We start from the raw sequence: 25022 nt of genomic DNA on the forward strand, positions 1-25022 counted from the left end.
TACCATTTCTTCTCCTCCATCCTACCCCAGCTCCTTGTCCTGCTAATATTTACCTCATATGATAACTCGTTGGTGGTGATACATTTATTTGCTACGTTCGCTGGGAAAAATTTCCTCTCGTCATTGAGTAAATACACTGAGGGATTTAGTGACAGAGAAACCGCTAATCAGCGGTTCAGTGACAGGCAAACCACTAACTGCTTCAGTGAAGGACAAACCGCTAATCAGCGGTTCAGTGACAGGCAAACCACTAACTGCTTCAGTGAAGGACAAACCGCTAATCAGCGGTTCAGTGACAGGCAAACCACTAACTGCTTCAGTGAAGGACAAACCGCTAATCAGCGCTTCAATGACAGGCAAACCGCTTCAGTGACAGAAGACGAACCGCTAATTGCTTCAGTGAAGGACATATCGCTAATCAGTGCTTCCGTGACTAAAAGTTGTCAGCGGTCTATACAGTGATGGCAACAACAATATAAACGCATGTAAAATGCATCAGTTGTATATAAGGAAAATATAATAATTCAAGTACAAAATAATATACAGAAAAAGTCTACGGTATTTGCTACGACTATTTCATTACAGACTAAAACCCGAAGACTCGTCAGACCTTAACAAAGAGTATTCTGGGAAACACCGTCGTCTGTGCCGAAGATTCCCCGAATACTCAGCACTCCCCCACAGAGCGTAATCTTGCAGTGATTCGATCCTGTTAAACGGAGAGGTTCGAATCTTCTACTGCGTCACGAGGTGATTCCTCATTGCCATATGGAACCGTATTCCACATGTTAGAGTTGCCCTCGGGTCTAAACGACAGTGAGGGATCTAGTTTCTCATTGTGAGGCTGTATCTGTTGGGTCATTGAGGTTTGTTGTTGTTTAAGATTCAGCTACTCGAAACAATAAGTTCCAAGTAGCACGGGCTAGGGTGAGCACGTAGTGGACTTACCTGACATAGGAGAGAGGCTATCAATGTCGTTGAGGTATTTCTATTTATTAATATGTGTGAATGGAGGTAGTAATGTTGGTGGAACTTTGTATAGTGAGTGGTGAGGTGGGCGTGGTGAGGTGGGCGGGGGGCGTGGTGAGGTGGGCGGGGGGCGTGGTGAGGTGGGCGGGGAGCGTGGTGAGGTGGGCGGATGCATGATGAGGCGGAGAGACGAGTAGTGAGGTGGGTGGAGAAGGGGTAAGGTGGGCAAGGCGAGATAAGGTGGGCGGATGCGTGGCTAGGTGGGCGGAGGAGGGGAGGGGGGTAAGGTGGGTGGGTTATCTAAGGCTAAAGAAGATGAGCGATGAAGGATATTTCAGCGAGAGTTTCTCTCTGTATCTCTAGCCAAGACATGTCCCAGCCACCAGTGAAGACACCGCGTCCCACATGCAGATCAAGTAGGCGCTTCTCCTCGTCTCCTTACCTCCACCAACGCCCAAAGAACAGTGGAAAAACACCCCAAAACATAGCCAGGCCGGTGACGAAGATGATGCCCAGGCGTCTGACGTCAACGATGGACAAAATATCAGCGAGGTCGGGGCAGGGGGGGAGGTGGTAGATGATGGGGGTGGGGTGAGGGGTTTGTGGGGGTGAGGGACGGGGGTTCGGGTGGGTGGGGCGGGGCGTGACAGTCAGGTATATATACAGGTGGCGCGGCTCTCACCCGTCCACTTCCCGTTGGGTCCACAGTCTACACACACCTCGCAGCACCATCAAGGCCGACTCGCTCGCCTCTTGTATCAACAGTCAGTCAACTCAACACAGTCAACTCAGGTAGGTTCTGAAGTTTTCGTCGGGGATTGAATGTTAGGTGATTGTTGCTGGGCGTGTCTCCGACTGCCTTGGTTTCGATATTCATGAAGTGTATTCCTGTGAGATGACTGGGCTACCATTCACGTTGTTTCCAAATTCCAACATCGTTGTATGGAACGACTGAGTCGTTGTATTCGCCTTCTACTTGTGCTGGTGAAGACTAGTGGCTGAAAACGTGTGCTTGGCTTCCCCGTGTCCTCATGAGTGAAAGTCTTGCTGGAATCATGATTGCGTGCTTGGAAGTGGCTCGCGTTTCATCAGCTGCACTCTAGGTACTCTTGTGGTAAATGGTTAAGAGTCTACATTAGATATGTACGGTGACTTCTACTGAGCCGACATGTGGGATGGCCGTCATCTCCTCCTTACCTCAGTCGCTCACCCTGCAAGGGGTGAGGAACTTCAATGCCTTCCGGAAGCTTGAGCTACTTTCCTGTCCGGTATATATATATATATATATATATATATATATATATATATATATATATATATATATATATATATATATATATATATATATATATATATATATGTATATATATGTATCTCATTGAATATGACCGCATATTCAGTATTTACTATCTTCTGTTTTAGGGCTTCTATCCCTCTAACTATTTTCCTAGCATCAGGGCTTAGCTAAAAGAGGAGTTCTCCAAAACTCATTTTCGTTATTTCAAGGTGAAGAAAAAAGTGAATTACTATAGAATGTATTACACTTATTTATACAATTTGCACAACGTTTCGAACCTCCATGTTGTGCAAATTGTATAAATAAGTGTAATACATTCTATAGTAATTCACTTTTTTCTTCACCTTGAAATAACGAAAATGAGTTTTGGAGAATTCCTCTTTCAGCTAAACCCTGATGCTAGGAAAATAGTTAGAGGGATAGAAGCCCTAAACCAGAAGATAGTAAATACTGAATATGCGGTCATATTCAATGAGACATATATATAATATATATAATATATATAATTATATATGCACATAGACTTGCCTAAACTCGCAAGTGAAGTTATTCAACTTTAGACACACCCACCCACCAGGGACTCGAACCTAGCCAAGCACAGTTGCTTCCCAACAAGTTGATTAACTTCACTTGCGAGTTTAGGCAAGTCTATGTTAAAAACATAAGACACGAGTTCTCCCATTTAAAGCAGGGGGGCTTGATGAAAAACGTGAGTGACCTCTCGCATCTCTCTTGCGCTCTTGGGGGGTGGGTGGAGATATTTGGGGCTTAAATAACTCGAAATTTCCATCCCTTTTAAGGGTCTGAGTTTGGTGGAGTGGTTTAAGGCGGACTAAATTATGCCAGTTTGGTAGTGTTCTAACTTTTTGTCTAACGTAACTCTTTTGGTAGTGTTCCATTTATTTGCTACGTTCGTTGGGGGAAAACATTCCTCTCATCATTGAGGAAATGCGCTGAGGGCTTTAGTGTCAGAGAAACAGCTAATCAGCACTTCAATTAAATTTCAAATTGATTGAATGAAATTTTAAAATAAAGTGAGATATATATATATATACATTATATATATATATATATATATATATATATATATATATATATATATATATATATATATATATATATATATATATATATATATATACACAAAAAGAATAATGGTGGTAGGAGAAGAAAATATCAAAGTGTTCAGTGAAGATCCACAAGGGTTTTCTTTGAGTTCTCTTTATTGTCTTCTCCGAGGCTATGAGTTTGTATTATTCTCTTGTGTATATACATTTCTCTGTCTTTTATTTTTTTTAGTGTACTTTAGTTTACGTTTTCAATATTTAGCCATTTTAATTCATTTAATCCAGTACGTAATTATGATTTATATTATAATGATTTTTGTTCAGTTAATCTTGCGTAGTATATATTCTCTTTAGGACTGAGTGATTTCACGTTTCATGTTTTAAGTAATTTCAAATTGTATATATTTTCATTTATTATAGTTCTCATAATAAGATTGAAATTCCCCAAGAAGAAAATCCATTTCTGAAACATGTAGGAAATAGGAAGGGCAACATAACATGAAAACCGCATTAGAGGGGACTCAAAAAATTCCCTCTGATGTGTTTGTTATTCTCTGAGACTAAGGGTCCCCTTCTTCCAGCCAGAGGTGGTACTCCCCTCTCTATAAATTCATATATATATATACCCTCTTGAGAACACATCTTCATATAGTATATTCAATAGGCCGTATAGGCCGCAACGAATACTCTTTGTAGAATATTAATAATAACATAATATCGGTTTACTAAAATCTTCCAATACGTTCAAAACATTCAATTTACTTACGATGATGAGTTAATTTCATTTGAATCTTACGTAACAAAATTACTTCATCAATGTGTATCTGCACGTATTATTTGGTCTTGCAAGTCGGGTTTGAATCAAGAGAGCAATTATATAAACGCAAACGGGGTGAGAATAGCTTGAGCTACCTCATCCCTTTGTGTGTATTTTACCTCAATAAACTTATTTCAATTTCAATTTCACATAAACAAAATATTCTAGAGGCAGTTGCCTCCGATCACCTGTAGATTCTGACCGCGCTCCCGCAAAGACCGCCTCATGCATCCATCTTGCATTGAGGTATGGACCCTCGGCGGTCCTCAGCTTGCCGGCCCATGTCGAGGCCTCAAATATGCTATAGGGGTCAGATGTTACCTCTCTATTGAGACGCAGATGACACCCTCTCTCTCTCTCTCTCTTTTTCTCTCTCTCTCTCTCTCTCCCCTTTATAAATGTTTATAAATACAGCGTGTATTTAATAGTGAAAATATGATAAATGAACGTGTCAACGCGTAGTGTGTGGTTCATAATTCGGACACGATTCCCAGTTGACTGAAAAAAAATCATGTCTGCGTTGGGAATTAAATAACTGAGAAGGTTCGTTGTTTGGTAATATAATTTTAGGAAGTAAATTAGGAATTCACATTTGACACCAACCCGGTAAGTAAGTCTTTGTTTAATATTCTTCAGTCATCAGTTAGTGTCCATGGTCACTGTTGGTTGATCAGTGTCCATATAGTCACTGTCGATTGATCAGTCACTGACCATAGATGCATTGTTCAGTGATCAATTAGTGACCATAGAGGCACTGTTACGTGATTAGTTAGTGACCATAGTATTTCTATTGATTGATCAGTTAATGACCAACAGAGGCGCTGTTTAGTGATCAGTCAGTGACCACAGACTTTCTCCTGCAGTGACCAACAAGGAGGTCACCAACCCTCTTTGCTTACACACGTGCGGGTTCCCGAGTTGTCTTACCAGATGGTCGAGATTAAACAGAAGCCCCCAGCTAGCTGTCAGCCCTGTCGGTTCACCACCCAAAGTTCCCGGGTTCGAATCTCGGGTCAGCACATACACGATCGGCTACATTGACTTTCATACGATGGCTCTGTTCTTCTTGAAATAGTCTGTTGCTGTTGGGTGGAATCTCCGACGATGGGAGCATGACACATTGTCAGGATATAAACTCAAACTGTAAACCAAAGTATATGGAAATAGGTGACTGTGTTTCCTGTCCCATATATCATATACTTCTAGTCCCATATATCCCATATACTTGCTCAAGAACAAGTATACCAAGCCGTCATATTACCTCGTTTCCACTCCTCTGGTTTAGTGTCCAAGAAGCAGTGATATACCTGCATGCCTTTCTCGCGGCTGCGACAGGTGGAGTCGATAATGGATTTAAGGAATCCCAATCGACTTGAGAATGGTCCAGGACGGACCGAAACGTCGTCGTCCCTTCACCTTCTAGTGTGTGTTCTGGTCAACAGGATTTAAGGAAGATTCAGCAGTTCATAGTTATTTAGTTCGGTCAGTTCACGGGACTCTGGTTTTCTTTTATGAATTTGTTCCTTATAATTCTTATAGCTTCACGATTTTTAGTGTTTATTGGATGTGTCTACATACGCTATTTAATATATATATATTTATTTGTCTATAATCAATACCTACCTCTCCCTGTCTCTGTATTTTTATGATAATTTTCAACTTTTTTATTACGCATTGAAATTCTTTGGCATTCAGCCTATTCGATCCTCCTGTGCAGCCCTCTCTGCCGCCATCATGTACCGTCTCTGTCACCCTACACAGCTCGCTCTGTCAACCTGTAAGACAGAAGCAGTAGTAATGACCCCGTAAGACAGACAGAAGCAGTTGCAACAGCAACCACCGCTGGTACAGTTTTGTACCAAACCCTAAACCATGAAAAATGATTTAGGGGATCGTTTTAAGGCTCGGGACTGACCAGAAGCCTTGGAACATTTCTTTTTTTGTCTTGTTTTCATTCCTGCATTCGTCATTCATTCCTTGTTCGTCATTCCTGGCCGAAACGCTTTGCGTAATAGTGACTTTAGGCATTGTATGTACTTGCTCTATCTATTAATCCAACAAACTTTGTAAAATCTCTTGTATGTATGTACATTACCTAAATAAACATTTACTTATTTATTTATTTATTTGTAAATGGTGCTGTTATAGTTGTGGATTATGTTCCCTGTACCAGTGTAGGAGATCACGAGAAATGTTGCAGCTCCTAGACCCCGGACATCTTATTTATGAGGAGGTTGCTGGAGAACATGTCTTAGAGATCTCTGAAAATAACGAATACTTAAACAAATTCCAAAATTGTATAACGATTGAGAACATTTAAGAACTTGTAAAGAACTTAAGATATATCCGAGATATTGGGCAATGGATATGTTTTATTTAAAAGATACTAGTTAGTTTATACACTGTCTCGCTTCATGCAGGTCGGCGTTCAATCCCCGACCGTCCAAGTGGTTGGGCATCATTCCTTCCCTCCCCGTCCCAACCCAAATCCTTATCCTGACCCCCTTCCAAGTGCTATATAGTCGCAGTGGCTTGGCGGTTTTCCCCTGATACGCTGTACGCATTGTAAAATGCTGGATATATTGAGAATATGCAAGGATATACAGGGAAATTAAGGTCTCCAGAATATCAGATGTTTAATCCATCTGCTGAGCTGCTCTCCGAAGATAAGGGAAACGCCTAGGATGTAGGTAGATCCTGGCAAGGAAGAACTGATTTGTTAAAGATGGTAACTTTTTTCTTGGAAGACCTGAGATGTTCCAGGTGGAGAAAGACTTCGGACGTGACAACTGGCTTCTGGTAGAGGAAGACCCGAATTATGCCGACTCTCTTATATCAGAAAGAGGAGTTCATTGCCAGAAACGAGTCACCTGAAAAGTAATTCAGTTGCTTCCGTTACTGAACACCATCACACAATTTCTGAAACAAAAAAAAATTACAAGAGTTAGAAAAAAAATTACATACCACTTTCTGATGCTGAAAACCAGAATACTGAAACTGTTCCTCTTTGCCACAAAGAAAGAAGTTAAGCAATATTTTTCAAGTTTTTTTTAACACTCCTGAAGCAGAAAATGGAGCTATTATTTAGGGTCAAAATACACCCGTATCATAAATCTCCACCACACAAGTTGAGTAACATGTACCTTAAGCAGCCGTCTCTCTTCACTGCTCTCATATATATATATATATATATATATATATATATATATATATATATATATATATATATATATATATATATATGTTAGGAAATAATGTCTTTTTCACCTTCACTATTCACGTGTTTATCCGTAATAAAAACGTGAATAACCAAGAATAAAGTTTTACAAATCAGGAATGTCCCATACCTCTCCTCCATCCCTGCCCCCACCACCAACTATAATAAATATATAAAATGCCGAATTCGTCCCAATATTTCTGGCAACAAAGCCCTGACACCCCTCCCAACAGCCTCTGTGTCTGAACGAGCAGCAGGTGGGTTTCACAGTCCATTTCGCTCGGATTGGATTGGTAGAGCGTCCTGTGGTCCACCTGCTGCATCTCCTCCAACTTTCACCAAAACTGCTAAAATGTTTTATTTATTTGTTGTATGATGGGATTGACTTCTTGAGTTCTTGGGTCTTCGTCTCGTGACCACGCCACTGTGTGTCTATCTGTCTGTCTGCCTCTCTGTCAGTTGGTCGTACACACACACACACACACACACACACACACACACACACACACACACACACACACACACACACACACACACACACACACACACACACATACACAAGATTCAAAACGATTCCTTACACAGGAACCTGTGTAAGGAATCGTTTAGAATCTTGTACACCACATACGTAAGACCAATCCTGGAGTATGCGGCCGCAGCATGGAGCCCGTACCTTGTCAAGTACAAGACGAAGCTGGAAAAAGTTCAGAGGTATGTCACTAGACTAGTCCCAGAACTAAGTGGCATGAGTTACGAGGAAAGGCTGCGGGAAATGCACTTTACGACACTGGAAGACAGAAGAGTGAGGGGAGACATGATCACTACCTACAAAATCCTCAGGGGAATTGACAGGGTAGACAAGGATAAACTATTCAACACTGGCGGTACGCGAACAAGGGGACACAGGTGGAAACTTAGTACCTAAGTGAGCCACAGAGACATTATAAAGAATTGTTTCAGTGTCAGAGTAGTTAACAAATGGAATGCATTAAGTAGTGATGTGGTGAAGGCTGACTCCATACACAGTTTCAATTGTAGATATGATAGAGCCCAGTAGGCTCAGGAATCTGTACACCAGTTGATTGATGATTGAGAGGCCGGACCAAAGAGCCAGAGCTCAACCCCCGCAAGCACAACTCGACGAGTAAAACTAAGTGAGTACATACACACACACACACACACACTGTTTTCCCTCTTTTTCTCTCTCTCACTCTTTCCTCCCTCTGTCTCTCTCTCTCTCTCTCTCTCTCTCTCTCTCTCTCTCTCTCTCTCTCTCTCTCTCTCTCTCTCTCTCTCTCTCTCTCTCTCTCTCTCTCTCTCTGTGTGTGTGTCTCGCCTCAGTATTTATGGATTAAGGAGGATATATCATGTTCCGGGCTGCATGTTGTGGTAAAGGGGGGTTATGTTGAGGGCAGGACCCGTAGGTGGCGCTCACATGGCCCCACATACAGTGCTTATCACCTGCAAGGATTTTCTGGCCATTGCTTTGTGTATTACCCAAAATAAATGGATACGATCTTATTTAGAAGAGTAATATATATATATATATATATATATATATATATATATATATATATATATATATATATATATATATATATAAACAATCACTGTTCAAAAACGTCATCCATCGCTGCAAAGATGGGGTGAGTACCCAAGATATAGAAGGCATTTCCTTTCTGGATCGCGACATTGAGGCGACAGAACAGGAAACTGGCCGCTCTTGGATCTCTGGTTTGCTTTAATGAGTTCCTCGTCAACCTCCTTCAGGAACTTAAGTGCACATTTACCCCAGGCGCCCAGGGTCTCAGAGCCTATCAGCACGAGCCTGTAACAACGTTTTAAGTCTCTGTTAGGTTTTTGGGTCTCCCTGAAGGTGGCCGCCCCGCCTCCCTCAGCTGTGCTGTAAGGTAGACAGGTATCAGTCAATGTAGACGCACACGTGTAATTCCACACGATCTGTCTACACCCTGTCACCCTCCATGGAGCGTGACTCCATCTGGGTGTTTGTGGTTGTTGTCAGGTCTGATCAACTGAGGTTCCCTTTTTGCTGGACACCCAGCTGTAGCCAAACGTCTCTTGATGATGTCATTGACTGCTTCGTCTCTAGCAATCTATCCCTGTGACTTACGACAGATGAGACCATGGCTGCCGTGTTCGTGTGCAGACTTGCAGCTTCAGATAAACAGTTAAAAATAACTTCAAATCCAGCTAAAAATCTTCATCTATAATTTTCACCACTCATTCGATACAACAATTGAATAATCCAAATTAACTTAATTTACGTTTTATAGTCATTTCGACTACTTTATGTTCTGCATATACATATAACGTCGATTCCTCACTGTGGAGTTAATGTTAAAACAAAATGTTTATGAGGCGAATTAACTTCTCCATAACAACAACAACATCCCCCCGATAACCCCCTGCCCCCTTCGCTCAACCTCTCTCGAAAAATGTAGCCACATTTCCCTTCAAGTTAAATAAGGAGACTGTAACTCCGTGCATGTAACGCTGGGCTGAGCAGGCCAGCATATTACCCATAATAACCCAAGCTCGAGCGGTCATTACTGTCGCAATCTCTCTTTACCCTCTGAATATTTCCTCTCCCTGATGAAGAAACACGAGATCTGCGGAGAGTAGAGGAGCCGTGCAGGCCTTCAGGGGGGCTCTGGAAACCTTTACCCTCCTTGTGGTAGAGGAGACCTGTATGCCTTTACTCTCCTAGTGGTAGAGGAGTGCTGCATTCCTCTACAGTAGTCGTGCACGACATGCACGACGTGTAGTCGTGCATGTCTTGACTTTCCCAGTGGAAGAGGAGCCCTGCATGCCTTTGCCAATCAGGGAAGCACCGCAGAATCTGCCTCTGTGGCGGAGGAGGAATTATTTACATCGAGGCGACATGTAAGGGTCTCTCTGGACATGAGAGCAGCCTGACCTTCCTCCGTGGCTGGTGATCGACAACTAAGCCAGATGGTCCCTTGGTGACCAATGCGAAGCGTTTTTCTCCCTTTTCCAGGCTGGATATTGGCGGGCTAATCTGTATGGCGGAAGGGGATGGGGGTGGCTGATCTGAATGGCGCAAGGTGGGGCTGATCTGTATGGCAGATGGGCTGATCTGAATGTGGCGAGGTGATAAAGCTGAGCTGTGTAGCTCGAGACTGCTCTTATCACCCCCACACAAAAATATTTACAAATAAAATACTGCCAAATTAACAGAGATATTTATACTTCAGATTTCAAATAACAATTTACGAACAATATGTCGGCATTAATAATAATAACAAAATATTCAATAGTAAAATTTTTTAATAAATTATAAAAAGACACGAGCAATCAAATTTACACACCCTAAACATTAGGGTTAACTTGAAGTTTATAATGAACTCTCCCAGTGTAACTTAAAATAAAATTACTGAATTATTATTGATGTCTCTTAATTATTGATGATAGTAATGATAATATTATTAATATAAATTAGAATTTCGTCCTCTTTACTGTCTATATGAATAAAGGAATAACAAATAATCAATTCAAGTTAAAGGCATTTCATCTAAATTTGCCATATAAATGCTTTATAAATGCTCTACGTCATTAGAGCCTAAATGTAAAGGCATTGTTACAAATTAGAAAATATTTCTCTATTTTTACAATTCTTATGTTTGAGAATATAGAATATACTTCGCTTCCTGCAGTATTTACGTGTTCCTTTCATATATCATATACCGTTCTTCTGGCCTCCAATCCCCGCTGCCTAACTTCACTACTTTGCAATTGATGAGATTGAAGTTTAAAAGCCATTTATCGGATAATACTTGAAGCTTGTTTGGCTCTTATAATATCTTGCAGCCTTCTTCAGGCCTTAGCCTAAAGTTTTCATCACCTGCAAACATTTTCACATAGGCAGGCGATGAGTCACAATAACGTGGCTAAAGTATGTTGACCAGACCACACACTAGAAGGTGAAGGGACGACGACGACGACCATTCTCAAGTCGAATCGACTTGAGAATGGTCCAGGACGGACCGAAACGTCGTTGTCCCTTCACCTTCTAGTGTGTGGTCTGATCAACATTTTCACATAGATTTTGAGAGGAGGTAGAACCTTATGTGCAGGAACAGAAAATAATTGAGGTTAAGGATCGGGAACTGTAGGAGCTGGTCTGAAACTTCCCTCCACTGTGATATCTCATTTCTCACTTTGACCTCAAGCTTCCTGGTTGGTATTCTCACTCAACGACACTTACTCACTCACTCACCCACGGGTACCATGCCGTCTATGGGCACCGTACCCACCCTCGGGCACTATACCTCCCCTGTGGGCACCGTATAGGTGCCGTATGCACTAATTGCTTCCTACCTCTAACCATCAACGGGTACCATTCCGTACGCCGCACTAAGTGGTACCGTACCCACCCAGGCGTACCATAACCATCCACGAGTACCATACCCACCAAGAGGGGGGTGGGGGGGTGTATCACACCTAACCACGGGGAAACCCGCCATAATTAACGAATAAAAATTAACTTTAACGCGAAATGACCCCGAGATCTAATAGTAGTTTGAAACTCGTCAATTCAAAGTTAATTATTGCCGGTCATATTACCGGAGTGTGAGGACTGACCACTGTTTTTATCACGCCTTTATCTCCGCTGACTTTATTCTCTCTCTGTCGCTAATTATTTTTGCATATTAATGACCTCATAATTACCTTTTTGATACCAGATTAAGGATTGTAATTAAGTGAATTAGAGAGGATTTATAAAACCCTGAGATGAAAATACAGCAAATCACCCGTCGTGTTCAGGGGGTGTAATGTTCCGGCACTCCTTCGGGTGCCTCTGGGTGGCACTTCTCCAGGTACCAATAGGTACCTGATGGCGTGAAACTCATTAGTGGCACTCCAGGTACCTCGGGAGACGAAGCACATATACCAGTGGATAATTGTCTCTAAAATGTTTGGTATACAATTAATGATCACTGAGCCGTGTGGAATTTTAAGCCTGGGTTTATTCCTCTTCTGTCAGGAGCATGCAAGGAGCATTACCAGGAGCATTTCCAGGAGCATTAGCAGGAGCATCCTCTAGACTAGGAGCTGCTGCAACTTGTGAACATTAATAGAAAATCTTAAGAGAAAATCTTGGTTGTTAAAGATTGTCAATAGAGCACAGTCTTAGCAACTCTAATCTGATGCATCGTGTTATACCGACATGTAGGTTGACCACTAGCTTCTGAGTCCCAGCATTCAGATACCATTCAACTCTCTCGATAATCGTATATACTTATTTAAATGCAAATTGAGTTAACCTCATTTCCTCGTCTTTGATATTTCATTTCCGTCACGTCCTGGTCGTGTCTGTGTTGTGTCTGTGTTCTGTCTGTGCCGTGTTCATTAAATTCTTATATATTTTTGCTCATCGTATTGTCGCGTTAAACGAGTTCTTTTGTTTTTTTTTACTTTATTATTAAACTATTATAATTATGGCTTTTGTTGTGTCTCTTCTCGTTTATAACAGGTTATCTTCAAATTTTCTTTACTATCTGCCTCTTCTTACCCTTCTTCTTCTTTTCTCTTTCACTTTATTACTATTCATCTTTATTATATTTCTCTTTCTACCCTGCTTCTTGTCTCTTTCTTGTATTATCTTTCTTACCTCACTTTACTCTCCTCTCACTTGTCCTTGTTTCATTCGTCAGTTGATTTGTTGGTTCGTAAATTCATCAATGAATTTACAAAACAACTTTTACAAAACAACAGAATTTACAAAATACATCAATGAATTTACAAAACAACTTTTACAAAACAACAGAATTTACAAAATACATCAATGAATTTACAACCTCTAAGCGAGAGAAATAAACGAAAGATATATTAATTTAACGAAACCAGTCATACCGACATTGTCATCCAGTCATAAACCGGTCATTCCACGATCATCATTCCCGTCATTAACTGGGATCATCTACCAGTTTGCATCAGGCCAGTTAATGGATCATTTGGCAGGTATTTAATTTGTCACTGAATATTCAACAGTCACGTGAGCCATTTGTTTTCTTCCGAAGATTGGACTAAATGGCCCGTTTTTGTTACGTTGTTATGATGGACACACACACACACACACGCGCACAAACAGACACACACACACATACACACACACACACACACACACACACACACACACACACACACACACACACACACACACACACACTCTTTGGGACCAAAGAGCCAAAGCTCAACCCCCGCAAGCACAATTAGGTGAGTACACACACACACACACACACACACACACACACACACACACACACACACACACACACACACACACACACACACACACACACACACACACTCAAATGTAAATATGATAGAGCCCAGAAGGCTTAGGAATCTGTACTGCAGTTGATTGACAGTTGAGAGACGGGACCAAAGAGCCAGAGCTCAAGAAGTACTAGGTGAGTACACACACGCACTCACACACACACGCGCGCGCACGTACATTTGTAGGTGAACGGACGGCGCTCTGGGAGACCTAATCCTAAGGACCCCCGTTTGATTCCAACTCGAGGCAGAAACAAATGGGCAGAGATTGTTACACCATATGCCTCTGTTCACTTAGCAGTAAATAGGTACTTGAGAGTTAGAGAGCTGCTACGGGCTGCTTCCTGGGGATGTGTGTGTGAGAGAGAGAAAGATATACAGTAGATATGATAGAAGAAAAATTAGGTCTGGACTCAATACATTAGGCAACCAACAGTTAGAAAGGCGGAGTCCAAGAGCTATCAGGTCGATCCTGTATGCACAAATAGTAAATGCACACACACACACACTGACATTCTCATATAAATATTATTTGCAGTTTATGATAAATTATTGAAGTGTTTACTGAAATTGCTAAATATTGTACGAAAGTGAGATTAGCTGTGAACGAAATTGCCGTATTTATGGGACTGAATATATTTTGTGCTCATGCATCATATTAACGTTATTGAGATATGAGGCGGTCTTTTGTATTAAATATTATTGTTTATTTGCTTTTGAGCGGTTTATAACTCTTTACTTTTAATTTGTCACATACCCAGAAGATCTCTCTCACTCTTTCTCTCTCTCTCTCTGTCTCTCTCTCTGTCTCTCTCTCTCTCTCTCTCTCTCTCTCTCTCTCTCTCTCTCTCTCTCTCTCTCTCTCTCTCTCTCTCTCTCTCTCTCTCTCTCTCTCTCTCTCTTTCTCTCTCTCATATATTGCCTGGCGCTACGAAATGCGTGTCGTTAAACCTATGAACATTTTCAAAGGCAGTGCACGAATGCCAAATCAGGGCAGGTTGCAGTACAGTTCAAAAAAGCGGTATATATATATATATATATATATATATATATATATATATATATATATATATATATATATATATATATATATATATATATATATAATATACATATATATATACGTCTACTTAAATCAAGGAGCGGCTTGACACTACCGCAAAATTTCAATAAAAAAAGAGCTTACTAAAGATCGAGCAACACTCGCAGCAAAAAACAGAATATTAAGCTAAAAATTGGGTGACTCCCATCCTCTTACACGGGACGATCTCGAGATGATGTTTTCATAGCGAGGAGAGTGACAAGCGCTAAATTGCCTCATGAGATATGAAACGAGTCTGAAGGAGTCTGTTCAGATCTCCAGGAAGCAACTCGTTGTTTCCAGCTAGAAAGAAAAAAATTTAAGTTTTAATCTTTCTATTTTGGAATATTTTTTGGGGTATGCTGAAGGGAAAAAGAGATGGAGAGACTATTTGAAATTATGATGATGCCAATTTTGTGTGGTTATCTATGGAATTAAGATATATTTGAGAGCAGATCACAGTATGAACGGGTTTGAGAGTAAGATTCAGAGGTGAAGTTCAGTGGTGAGGTTCAGAGGTAAGGTTCAGAGGTAAAGTTCAGTGGTAAGGTTTAAAAGTAAAGCTTAGAGGTAAACTTCAGAGGTAAGGTTCACAGATAAAGTAAGGTTTATACCAACCTAAACCAGACCTTTTAGGGTGGTAAAGGGTGTATTAGAGAACATGTTGTAATTAAGTGAATTAGAGAGGATTTATAAAACCCTGAGATAAAAATGCAGCAAATCACCCAAATCAACTTAATTGCAAATATGTTCCTTGCATAATTGCTATTAGAGAGGCAAATAAAATTAGGGTGAGGCAACCAACTTCTTAAGGTTGCAAGCTTCGGTAATCTGTATAGTCTAATGCAGCAAGTTCTGGACTCTGTTGAGATGGGGAAGGCAAGAATGTTAGTTCTCCTACTGTCTATTACTTCAAGTCGTGGATCCGTACCCTTATCTGTATGCGTCTCTCACCTTCTCTCATGCACAGCTTCATTCATTCACTGTCCCACTTTCAAACCTTTTCATCAGCCAACTAAATTTTCATACCTTCTCTCTCTGTCTCTCTCTATCTATCTATCTCTCTCTCTCTCTCTGTCTCTGCTTCTGTCTCTCTGTCTCTCTCTCTCTATCTATCTCTCTCTCTCTCTGTCTCTGCTTCTGTCTCTCTCTCTCTCTCTCTCTCTCTCTCTCTCTCTCTCTCTCTCTCTCTCTCTCTCTCTCTCTCTCTCTCTCTCTCTCTCTCTCTCTCTATCATTCACTCATTCTCTCTCCGTATTTCGAAATTTGTATATGAGTATTAATGAAGATAAGATTCTCAAGGACATGGACGTTAAACCTACCAACTACTGAAGGTAGTTTGAACACATCGTCTTACAGGTAACTTGACCTGGCAATTCCCTGCTTAGTTTCACTCACGAGACAGAGAGAGTGAAGGTAAACTCTCACTCAGAGTATTCCAGACAATACGCTACATGTATATCACTTACTACCTAGTTAGTAAACCAAATTGGTTGTCTTAACAATCCAACCCAGGACTGTGAGTGCTAATAACGACCAGAGTCATGTTATTATTCACACAGGACTTTAGCCAAATCAATTTGTCACCCGTGTAGTATAGAGAAATTTTTGTGTTCCACGTGAATTCGAAATCAATGTATATATAACCAGGTGAATTAATTGTGTCCCAACAGGAATTCCAATTGTGAAATGTCAGAACTTTTGTTCTTTGATTTTGTTCATATATATTTTATGTTATAGATATTAAACGTTTATTAAGACTGTCATCTATAATTGTTTTAGAGTGCTTTATTTTTTTTGTATTTTTTTAGTGTTTATTATTTTTTTTAATTAAGAGATGATTCGGTAATTTTTTTTTTTATATTTTAGTGTTATTTTGTATCTGAGGATTTAGGTTGCAGCCTACCGAAAAAAATTCCACCTATATTATATATATATATATATATATATATATATATATATATATATATATATATATATATATATATATATATATATATATATATATATATATATATATATATATATTATAAAATGACGGACACATTTATTTCTTAAATAAAAATAAATAAATAAATAAACGACTTTCCAACCACACTCTAAAACATTTGTTTTTAAATAGTTCATAAACATTTTTATGAATAATGATCCCAACAGCAAAATATTTTTTATTAAAAACTACAATTTTGTTTACTTCTATTGTTCTAAATTTGTTGGCAGTTACACGCACGATCACACTAAAAATATGGCTTCGTAATCCCAGCTGCCGGTATAATTTATGGTTAGCAGAGGCAGCAGGGAGGCATGATACATTAGCAGAGGCAGCAGGGAGGCATGATACATTAGCAGAGCCAGCAGAGAGGCATGATACATTAGCAGAGCCAGCAGAGAGGCATGATACATTAGCAGAGCCAGCAGAGAGGCATGATACATTAGCAGGGAGGCATGATACATTAGTAGAGGCAGCAGAGAGGCATGATGCATTAGCAGATGCAGCAGGGAGGCGTGATACATTAGCAGAGGCAGCAGAGAGGCATGATACATTAGCAGAGGCAGCAGGGCGGCATGATACATTAGCAGGGAAGCATGATACATTAGCAGAGGCAGCAGAGAGGAATGATACATTAGCAGAGGCACCAGGGCGGCATGATACATTAGCAGAGGCAGCAGAGAGGCATGATACATTAGCAGAGGCAGCAGGGCGGCATGATACATTAGCAGAGGCAGCAGGGAGGCATGATACATTAGCAGAGGCAGCAGGGAGGCATGATACATTAGCAGAGGCAGCAGAGAGGCATGATACATTAGCAGGGAAGCATGATACATTAGCAGAGGCAGCAGGGCGGCATGATACATTAGCAGAGGCAGCAGAGAGGCATGATACATTAGCAGAGGCAGCAGGGAAGCCTGATACATTAGCAGAGGCAGCAGGGAGGCATGATACATTAGCAGAGACAGCAGGGAGGCATGATACATTAGCAGAGGCAGCAGAGAGACATGATACATTAGCAGAGGCAGCAGAGAGGCCTGATACAATAGCAGGGAAGCCTGATACATTAGCAGGGAAGCCTGATACATTAGCACAGGCAGCAGGGAGGCGTGATATATTAGCAGAGGCAGCAGGGGGGCGTGATACAAACCGGAAACTCTTTACTTCCGGTATATAAGCTTTTAATTCGAAAACATTGTGTTTCATAACGAATGAATAACGCGTTTATTTTCTTTAGTCGTTATTCTCGTCAAAATAATTGTATATTGTTCCATATATCGCCATGTAAGGTTAAATGTGCGCTCATGAGTCAGGAAGATTAACATTTTAGAAATTCATTTTCGTCATTTCGTATTAAAATATAATCATTAACAAATTGGTTCATCAATCTTATACGTTCATTAATTTCTTATGTAAACCTGACACTTAAAAGATTATGTAGCGGACCACATAATCACCTATTGTTGTAAATATGTGCAAAAAAACTAGCAACATTTATAACACGTTAAATTTATAGTGTTTTGTCGTTAAAATGATGCGAAGCCGCGAAAAAAAACTATTGCAAAGAAGGCAATATTGTTTAAGGTTTAGAGGGACAGTGTTTCCAGCGATTGGCCAAGTTTCCACCAGCTTGCCGTGCAAGCCCAACAATTGTCAATTGTTGACAATTGCAATTTGACAATTGCAAGCCCGTGCAATTGTCAAATATGCCAAATATCCTGCCACCTGAGGGACATATGTCTCCTGTCCTGAAAAAATATGAATATGAAATCATGTCTCCCTCGGTCATCGGAAGTTTGTGTTCAGTCCTTTGACACGAAAATACTTTCCCTCGAGTTAACTGTGTTCAGAAACAAATACTATTGGCGTTACCAAAATATTAAAATACTTTAAAATTTACAAAAATACTTTATTTTTAAAATAAATATATAATACTTTATTTATTACTTTACTTTGTTATTATTTTTTTAATTTTGTTAAAGTATTTTACCAAAAATACTTTAGCAAGATTTTATTATATATTCTTGTGAATTTTAATTTTATTGAAATACTATGACGTATAATAATGATGACAGGTTGATAGTGACTTATTCTTTACATATATTTTGAGCTCAGTAAGTGAAACGCGAAGGGTGCGCCCCCTAGAGTTTTATGCCCTTCGTGCGCTTCCTGTGTGGGGTACACTGCATGCTCACTGCCGAGGTCCTCACAGTCCTATTCTATTCAAAACGGACCTAAAAGGATTTCTGCAACAGTTGGGTCTTGCGTGTAGTTACTGAGTGGTGTATCACTACCCACCTACTCACACACATTGTTCTCAGTAGGACTAAACTCAACTCTTCCGGAGGGGAAACTAACGACTCTCGTCCCATGGTGAGGAACAACACTTACCCCACAGTGGGGTTAAACACTTACTTCTCGTGGGGTCCGAACCCAGCTCCACCTGGCTGGGTTCCAGCACTTATCGTCTCAGTGGGATCCATTACCCTTCGTGGAGTCTGAATCTTACCCCCTTCGCTGGAACCTACACTTTCAACACTGATCACTTTGAGGTTCCCAAACTCCTGTATTCTCACTCCATGACTTTATAGCACGTTGAGGAGAGAATAGAAGCTGAGATAAGAGGCTGCTCAATCCCTTGGAAAATAAGGGGATAGAAAGCCGACCATCCGAACTGCCTCTCTGATTGACGTTGTATTACCCCGACCGGGTTTCGTGTGTGATTAATAATGAATCTAATTTTAAACACATTTGAAAGAACGAATGAAAAAATAACTATTTCCTAAACTAATTAACTTAGGCAATCCTGCGTTACTGATATTAATATATTTAGAGAAAAGTTTTATATTAATACTTTCGTTTTGTTGTTCTTGTCGTTTGTAATTCTTTGTGAATGGTGACTGGAAAATGTGGTAGTTCCACTCAGATGGTAGTATCTACGGGCTCACCATAGCCTGTGCTACTTGGAATAGTTTGTTCCAAGTAGCGAATCTTTAACAACAACAACATCAGATGATAACATTATATAAAGTGAATTTATTATATGGAAATATAGCACTTTTTATTAGCAAATTTTATCATTATGATTCTCTTAAAATAATTATCACTGTTTTAAATAATATTTATATTATTATTAATATTTATAATTTTATAATTCTTTAATATTCAAATAATTAATATTACATTTTTGATTTATGATGAAATTCTGTTGGCATTATGTCAAGAAAAATAATGCGGAATTATTATAATTATAATTATTATTAGTGTTTTGTTTCATGGAATATCATATATATATATATATATATATATATATATATATATATATATATATATATATATATATATATATATATATATATATATATATACTGAGGTTCCTCAGTACCCTGAGAGCCCTGGCACCATGGAGTGCCATGGTGCCAGGGGCCTAGCCCGTTGCACCGGAAATACTAATTCGTATTATTTGTGTGGCACTTGTATGCCATGCACCCTGCCATGCATGCTCTATGTTGCATGAATACAAAGATACATACACTCACACAATGCCTTCGCACAATGCTCTTTATATATATATAAAGAGAAGTGCGAGTACTGGTATGATAAGCGAAGCACTGAACAAGAGGAGGAGATGGAACATGAGGGAAAGAAGGGCGAGTGGTGGAGGTAAACACGGACTGGGATGTTTAATGAGGTCCTCAACTCCTGCTATCCCCTCTCTCTCCTATCCCACTGCCCTACTTCACTCCATGTCAACCCCCCACCCACCCCTAATCTCCCCCATCACACAATACCCCCCTCCTACCTTAACCCCTGCCCCGCCTCTATTATACACAACTCCTGCCCATTCCATACCCTCCTTCAGCATTGCCCCACACCTACCTTCCCCCATGCCCACTTAACAAGGTGCCCAGCGTTTCATCTTGCCTACCTACCCCCCTGTCCCGTGCCCTCTCTTGGACAATGCCCACTTCCTGCCCACTCTCGCATCTACTTAATCATCCGCTAAATTAAAGGAGTTTACAACTTCATGTTATTACTCCCAGACGCTGGTAATATATTGTTGCTGAGACAGACCGACGAAAACACAGCTCTTAATCTCACTTCTCACACCCATACTCACCTCACACCCATACTCACCTCATACCCATACTCACCTCATACCCATACTCACCTCACACCCATACTCACCTCACACCCATACTCACCTCATACCCATACTCAACCTCATCCTGATACGACCTCTCCCAAGCTCAACCTCTGTCTGGGCCGTTCTCAACTTATCTAAGAAAACAAAAAATGCCAATAAATGTAAAACTTTTAATTATTACGAAAAGTTAAATTAAACATCATTTTGTTGAAACTTTCCTAGCTTGAACACTCATTAAGGATAAAGATAAAACTTAGAGACAGTCAAAGGCAGGAATTCAACTGTGTATCTCTTGGAAGTCAAGTGTAGCGGAATCTGCTTCAAAAAAGTGAATTTTAGAACTTGTCTAAACGCACCCATTCTAACTTATCAGAAAACGAACTTTGTCGAACCTTCTTGTGTACGATTTAACCAAACCCAAAGCGGACTCAGGGGGCACAGTGGGCACAGTGGGCACAGGGGGCACAGTGGGCACAGGGGGCACAGGGGGCACAGTGGGCACAGTGGGGCATAGTGGGCAAAGGGGGCACAGGGGGAAGGGGAGTTGTGCTAAAAAAAAAATCGTTCCAAAAACCGATTATACCGAATAATCTGTTGACTGAGGGAACGGCACTGAACGGCAGTCGGTGGAGCAAGGTACGGGAAGATCAACTCACACGTCTCAATATAAACTTTATCGTTTAAGAAGGGGAAGAGGAAAGGTAAACTTGTCATCACATCCTGCTCAGTTTAGTGAAGGAGGAGAGAGCGGATATTGGCGAGACGGCATATTGGGAAGATGTGGGTGCGTCAGGCCCTATACCCAAGGCATATTGGGAAAAAGGGTGAGTTCATTCTTTGTACACAGTGAATATCCAGAGCATATTAGAGAAATAGGGGGGTAGGGTCACACACACAGTGTGTGTGTGTGTGTGTGTGTGTGTGTGTGTGTGTGTGTGTGTGTGTGTGTGTGTGTGTGTGTGAAAAATTCATGATCACCACATACAAGATTCTCAAAGGAATTGGTAGGGTAGATAAAGACATTATTTAACACAAGGGGCACACGCACCAGGGGACTCAGGTGGAAACTGAGTGCCCAAATGAGCCATAGAGACATTAGAAAGAATATGTTTGGTGTCAGAGTAGTTGACAAATGGAATGCTTTAGGCAGTGATGTGGTGGAGGCAGACTCTACACACAATTTCAAGTATAGATATGATAGAGCCCATTAGACTCAGGAATCTGTACACCAGTTGATTGACAATTGAAAGGTGGGACCAAAGAGCCAAAGCTCAACCCCCGCAAGCACAACTAGGTGACCCCACACACACACACACACACACACACACACACACACACACACACACACACACACACACACACACACACACACACACACACACACACACACACACACACACACACACACACACATAGGAGAGCTCCGGCAGAAACATCTGGTTAAACAGGCGGACTTGAAGGCAAACACAGACCAGGGCAGATAAGACATAAGAACCTCTCATCTTAGAGAAACACCTCCTTTGTAAGAAGGAAGAGTCTGTCTTTAATTAAATGGATTTCTGGGTGTTTTAATGAGCTTGTGTACAATCATTTACATAACACTAATGGGTGGGTGGGGGTGGTAATTGACGGGGTGGGATGTGGGGGATTGACAGAGTAGGAGGTTGGTGTTGACGGGGTGTGAGTGGTTATTGACCAGTGAGCGCAAAGGAAAGGATCACAGGAAGGAGGAACAGGAAGGGAAGGGATATTGAAGGAGGATGGAACAGGAAGGGTAAGGCTGAAGGCGGATAATGCAGGAAGGATAATGTTTTACAGGGTAGGGCACAAGGAGGATAATATTGAAGGGGCGGGTGGAGGATACAGAAAATTTGAGAAATGTTTAATTTTCAAAGCATGTCGTGGCCGAAACACAGCCAGGTTAATAATGTTTTCTGTTTATGCCAAGAAAATGTTTATTCTGTCGACAGCATTCTATATCTCATTTGTTAATTATTCGCTGACATAGAACAATAAGTAAAGTGTTGCAATTTTAAGCTCACGAGCGTAATAAAAAAATTCTGTGCCTGTCGTGTGTTTCTAAATGAACGAAAAATATAATAGTTTCTGTATTACATAGTCCTGAAATTCTAGTTGATTATATTTAATATGTAAATATAATCATTTAATATGTCTGAACTATTCCCCCAAAAAATTGTAATGAAACACTGTCTTCTAGGTAGGGACTAGTGCTAGGGTCCTAGGTGGAAACTAGTTCTTGAGTCCTAGGTGGGAACTTGAATTTAGGTAATCGGTGGAAACTAGTATTGCGGGCCACTTTATTATTTTCAGAAACGTAAGTATCGAAACGTAATTTTCAGAAACGTAAGTTTCGAAATATGATCTATTGATCTATTGATCTTCTAATGTTATGTCGTCGACGATAGATAGATTTTCACAATGGGGGACAACAAAATTTTTAATTGCAATAATTGCTATATGAAATAGATAACATCCGTTCAGGACATCTTCCTCGACCTCTGTAGAGTACCTCCTCGACCAGATGCCCCGACCAGTCTTACCGACCACACACCAACTCCCCGACCACTCGCCCCGACCTGTCACCCCGACCATCCTGCGAAGCTTCCACATGATTGATGTATGCAAATGAGGCCCATAAAAAGCTAGCTGAATAGTTTACAGGCCTTAGATGCTAAAGAAAGGTTAATTCATCAAAATATAGAGGCAAAAGACAAAGGAAAGAGAGAGAGAGAGAGAGAGAGAGAGAGAGAGAGAGAGAGAGAGAGAGAGAGAGAGAGAGAGAGAGAGAGAGTTCCAGTTCCTCTCTTCGCTTGTTTCTTCTCCTATTTTCTTTTCTCTGGTCATCACACTCCTTTATTGAATTTCTCTCTCTCCTTTACATCAGTTATATACATTTTCCCATCCCTGTTTTCCGCTTCTTCTTCTATTCTTTCCCATTTCCTTCACTCATTTTACTTCAAATCATTTTTATCTGCCATGTTGTTATTTTTCTTGTTATTTTCTCAATTCTCTGTTGTTCTATCGTCTCTATTTCCTTTCCATATCCGCGTTCTACTGTTCAATATCGCTTTCTCTTTAATCGTTTGAGCATGTATCTTTTTGTTTTATTCTCTCTCTCTCTCCCACTTCCTCTCTTCTAATGGGAATTCTCCCAAATTTCCTTTGCAAAATTCTCCTCCCAGCGCTCAGATTCAGTCCACAAAATGTGTCCCACACTCGTCTGTGTGTGTGTGTGTGAGTGTGTGTGTGTGTGAGGGTGAGTGTGTGTGTGTGTGTGTGAGGGTGTGTGTGTGTGTGTGTGTGTGTGTGTGTGTGTGTGTGTGTGTGTGTGTGTGTGTGTGTGTGTGTGTGTGTGTGTGTGTATGCCTCCACTAAATCCAGAGATCAGCTGAATAAATCTCCATATAATTTCATCTATCAAGACCATCACGGAATAAACCTCCACCAAATTCAAGGAAAACCACTACGCAGCCTTCTAACTCCACCTTCTATAAAATGCCTCAATTCCACTTTTAAAAGGCATAAATACAATTATCTCAGACATTCTCCGTCCGTATTTTATCTAAACAACTCCAAGACCTTCGCCAGGTATATGACGCCCAACTCAAGATTAGCGAGGAGAAATAATATAACATTTAAAAACCTGAAAGTAGTTTTCTTGCGGTGCATAAGTGACCTAAACCAACAGCTCTACTTTATACACAGCAAAATGAATGAAAAAAGGACAATTTATCTCGTAAATGAAGCGTTTCAATTAACTTGTTTACCAATTACAGTTTCTAGACCAAACAGGAAAGCAATACTGTTTGTTATTTTGTGTTTCTCTGATTATGTAAACATCAGTTTTTTTTTTTTTACATTTGGTTCTTCCTTGTTTATTGTCTTTTATTCACTCTCATCCGATTCCTCCCTTTATCTCCCCTCACTCTTCAATATTTTTTTATGTCTTGCCACGCCTATTTTTACTGCTTCTTGACCTGTTCGTTTATTTTTCATATTGCACTTCAAACATTAATACACTTAATCATTCATACACTTTATTATGCACTTCATCATTCATGCAATTCATTATATACATCATTCACGCACTTGTAA

At 40.4% G+C, this 25022-nt stretch overlaps 2 protein-coding genes across 2 annotated transcripts in view; both read left to right on the plus strand.

Moving 5' to 3' along the window:
• Nucleotides 1-1626: 1626 nt before the first annotated feature.
• The window catches only part of SIFa (neuropeptide SIFamide), a 65570-nt gene continuing 42174 nt past the window's right edge, over nt 1627-25022 (plus strand). The window contains exon 1 of the mRNA XM_069338289.1: nt 1627-1761. The gene's annotated coding sequence lies outside the window, so the exon portion shown is untranslated. The remainder of the gene's footprint in view (nt 1762-25022) is intronic.
• LOC138372468 (mucin-22-like) lies at nt 16914-17936 on the plus strand. Its single transcript, XM_069337929.1, has one exon. It carries the CDS (start codon nt 16914-16916, stop codon nt 17934-17936), a length of 1023 nt encoding a protein of 340 aa, XP_069194030.1.

Source organism: Procambarus clarkii, chromosome 39 (assembly GCF_040958095.1).
Source record: "Procambarus clarkii isolate CNS0578487 chromosome 39, FALCON_Pclarkii_2.0, whole genome shotgun sequence".
NCBI classification, from domain to species: domain Eukaryota; kingdom Metazoa; phylum Arthropoda; class Malacostraca; order Decapoda; family Cambaridae; genus Procambarus; species Procambarus clarkii.

Bases quoted from the DNA above. Each gene is read 5' to 3' on its own strand.
- LOC138372468 (XM_069337929.1), top strand. From the start codon at position 16,914: ATGATCCCAACAGCAAAATATTTTTTATTAAAAACTACAATTTTGTTT.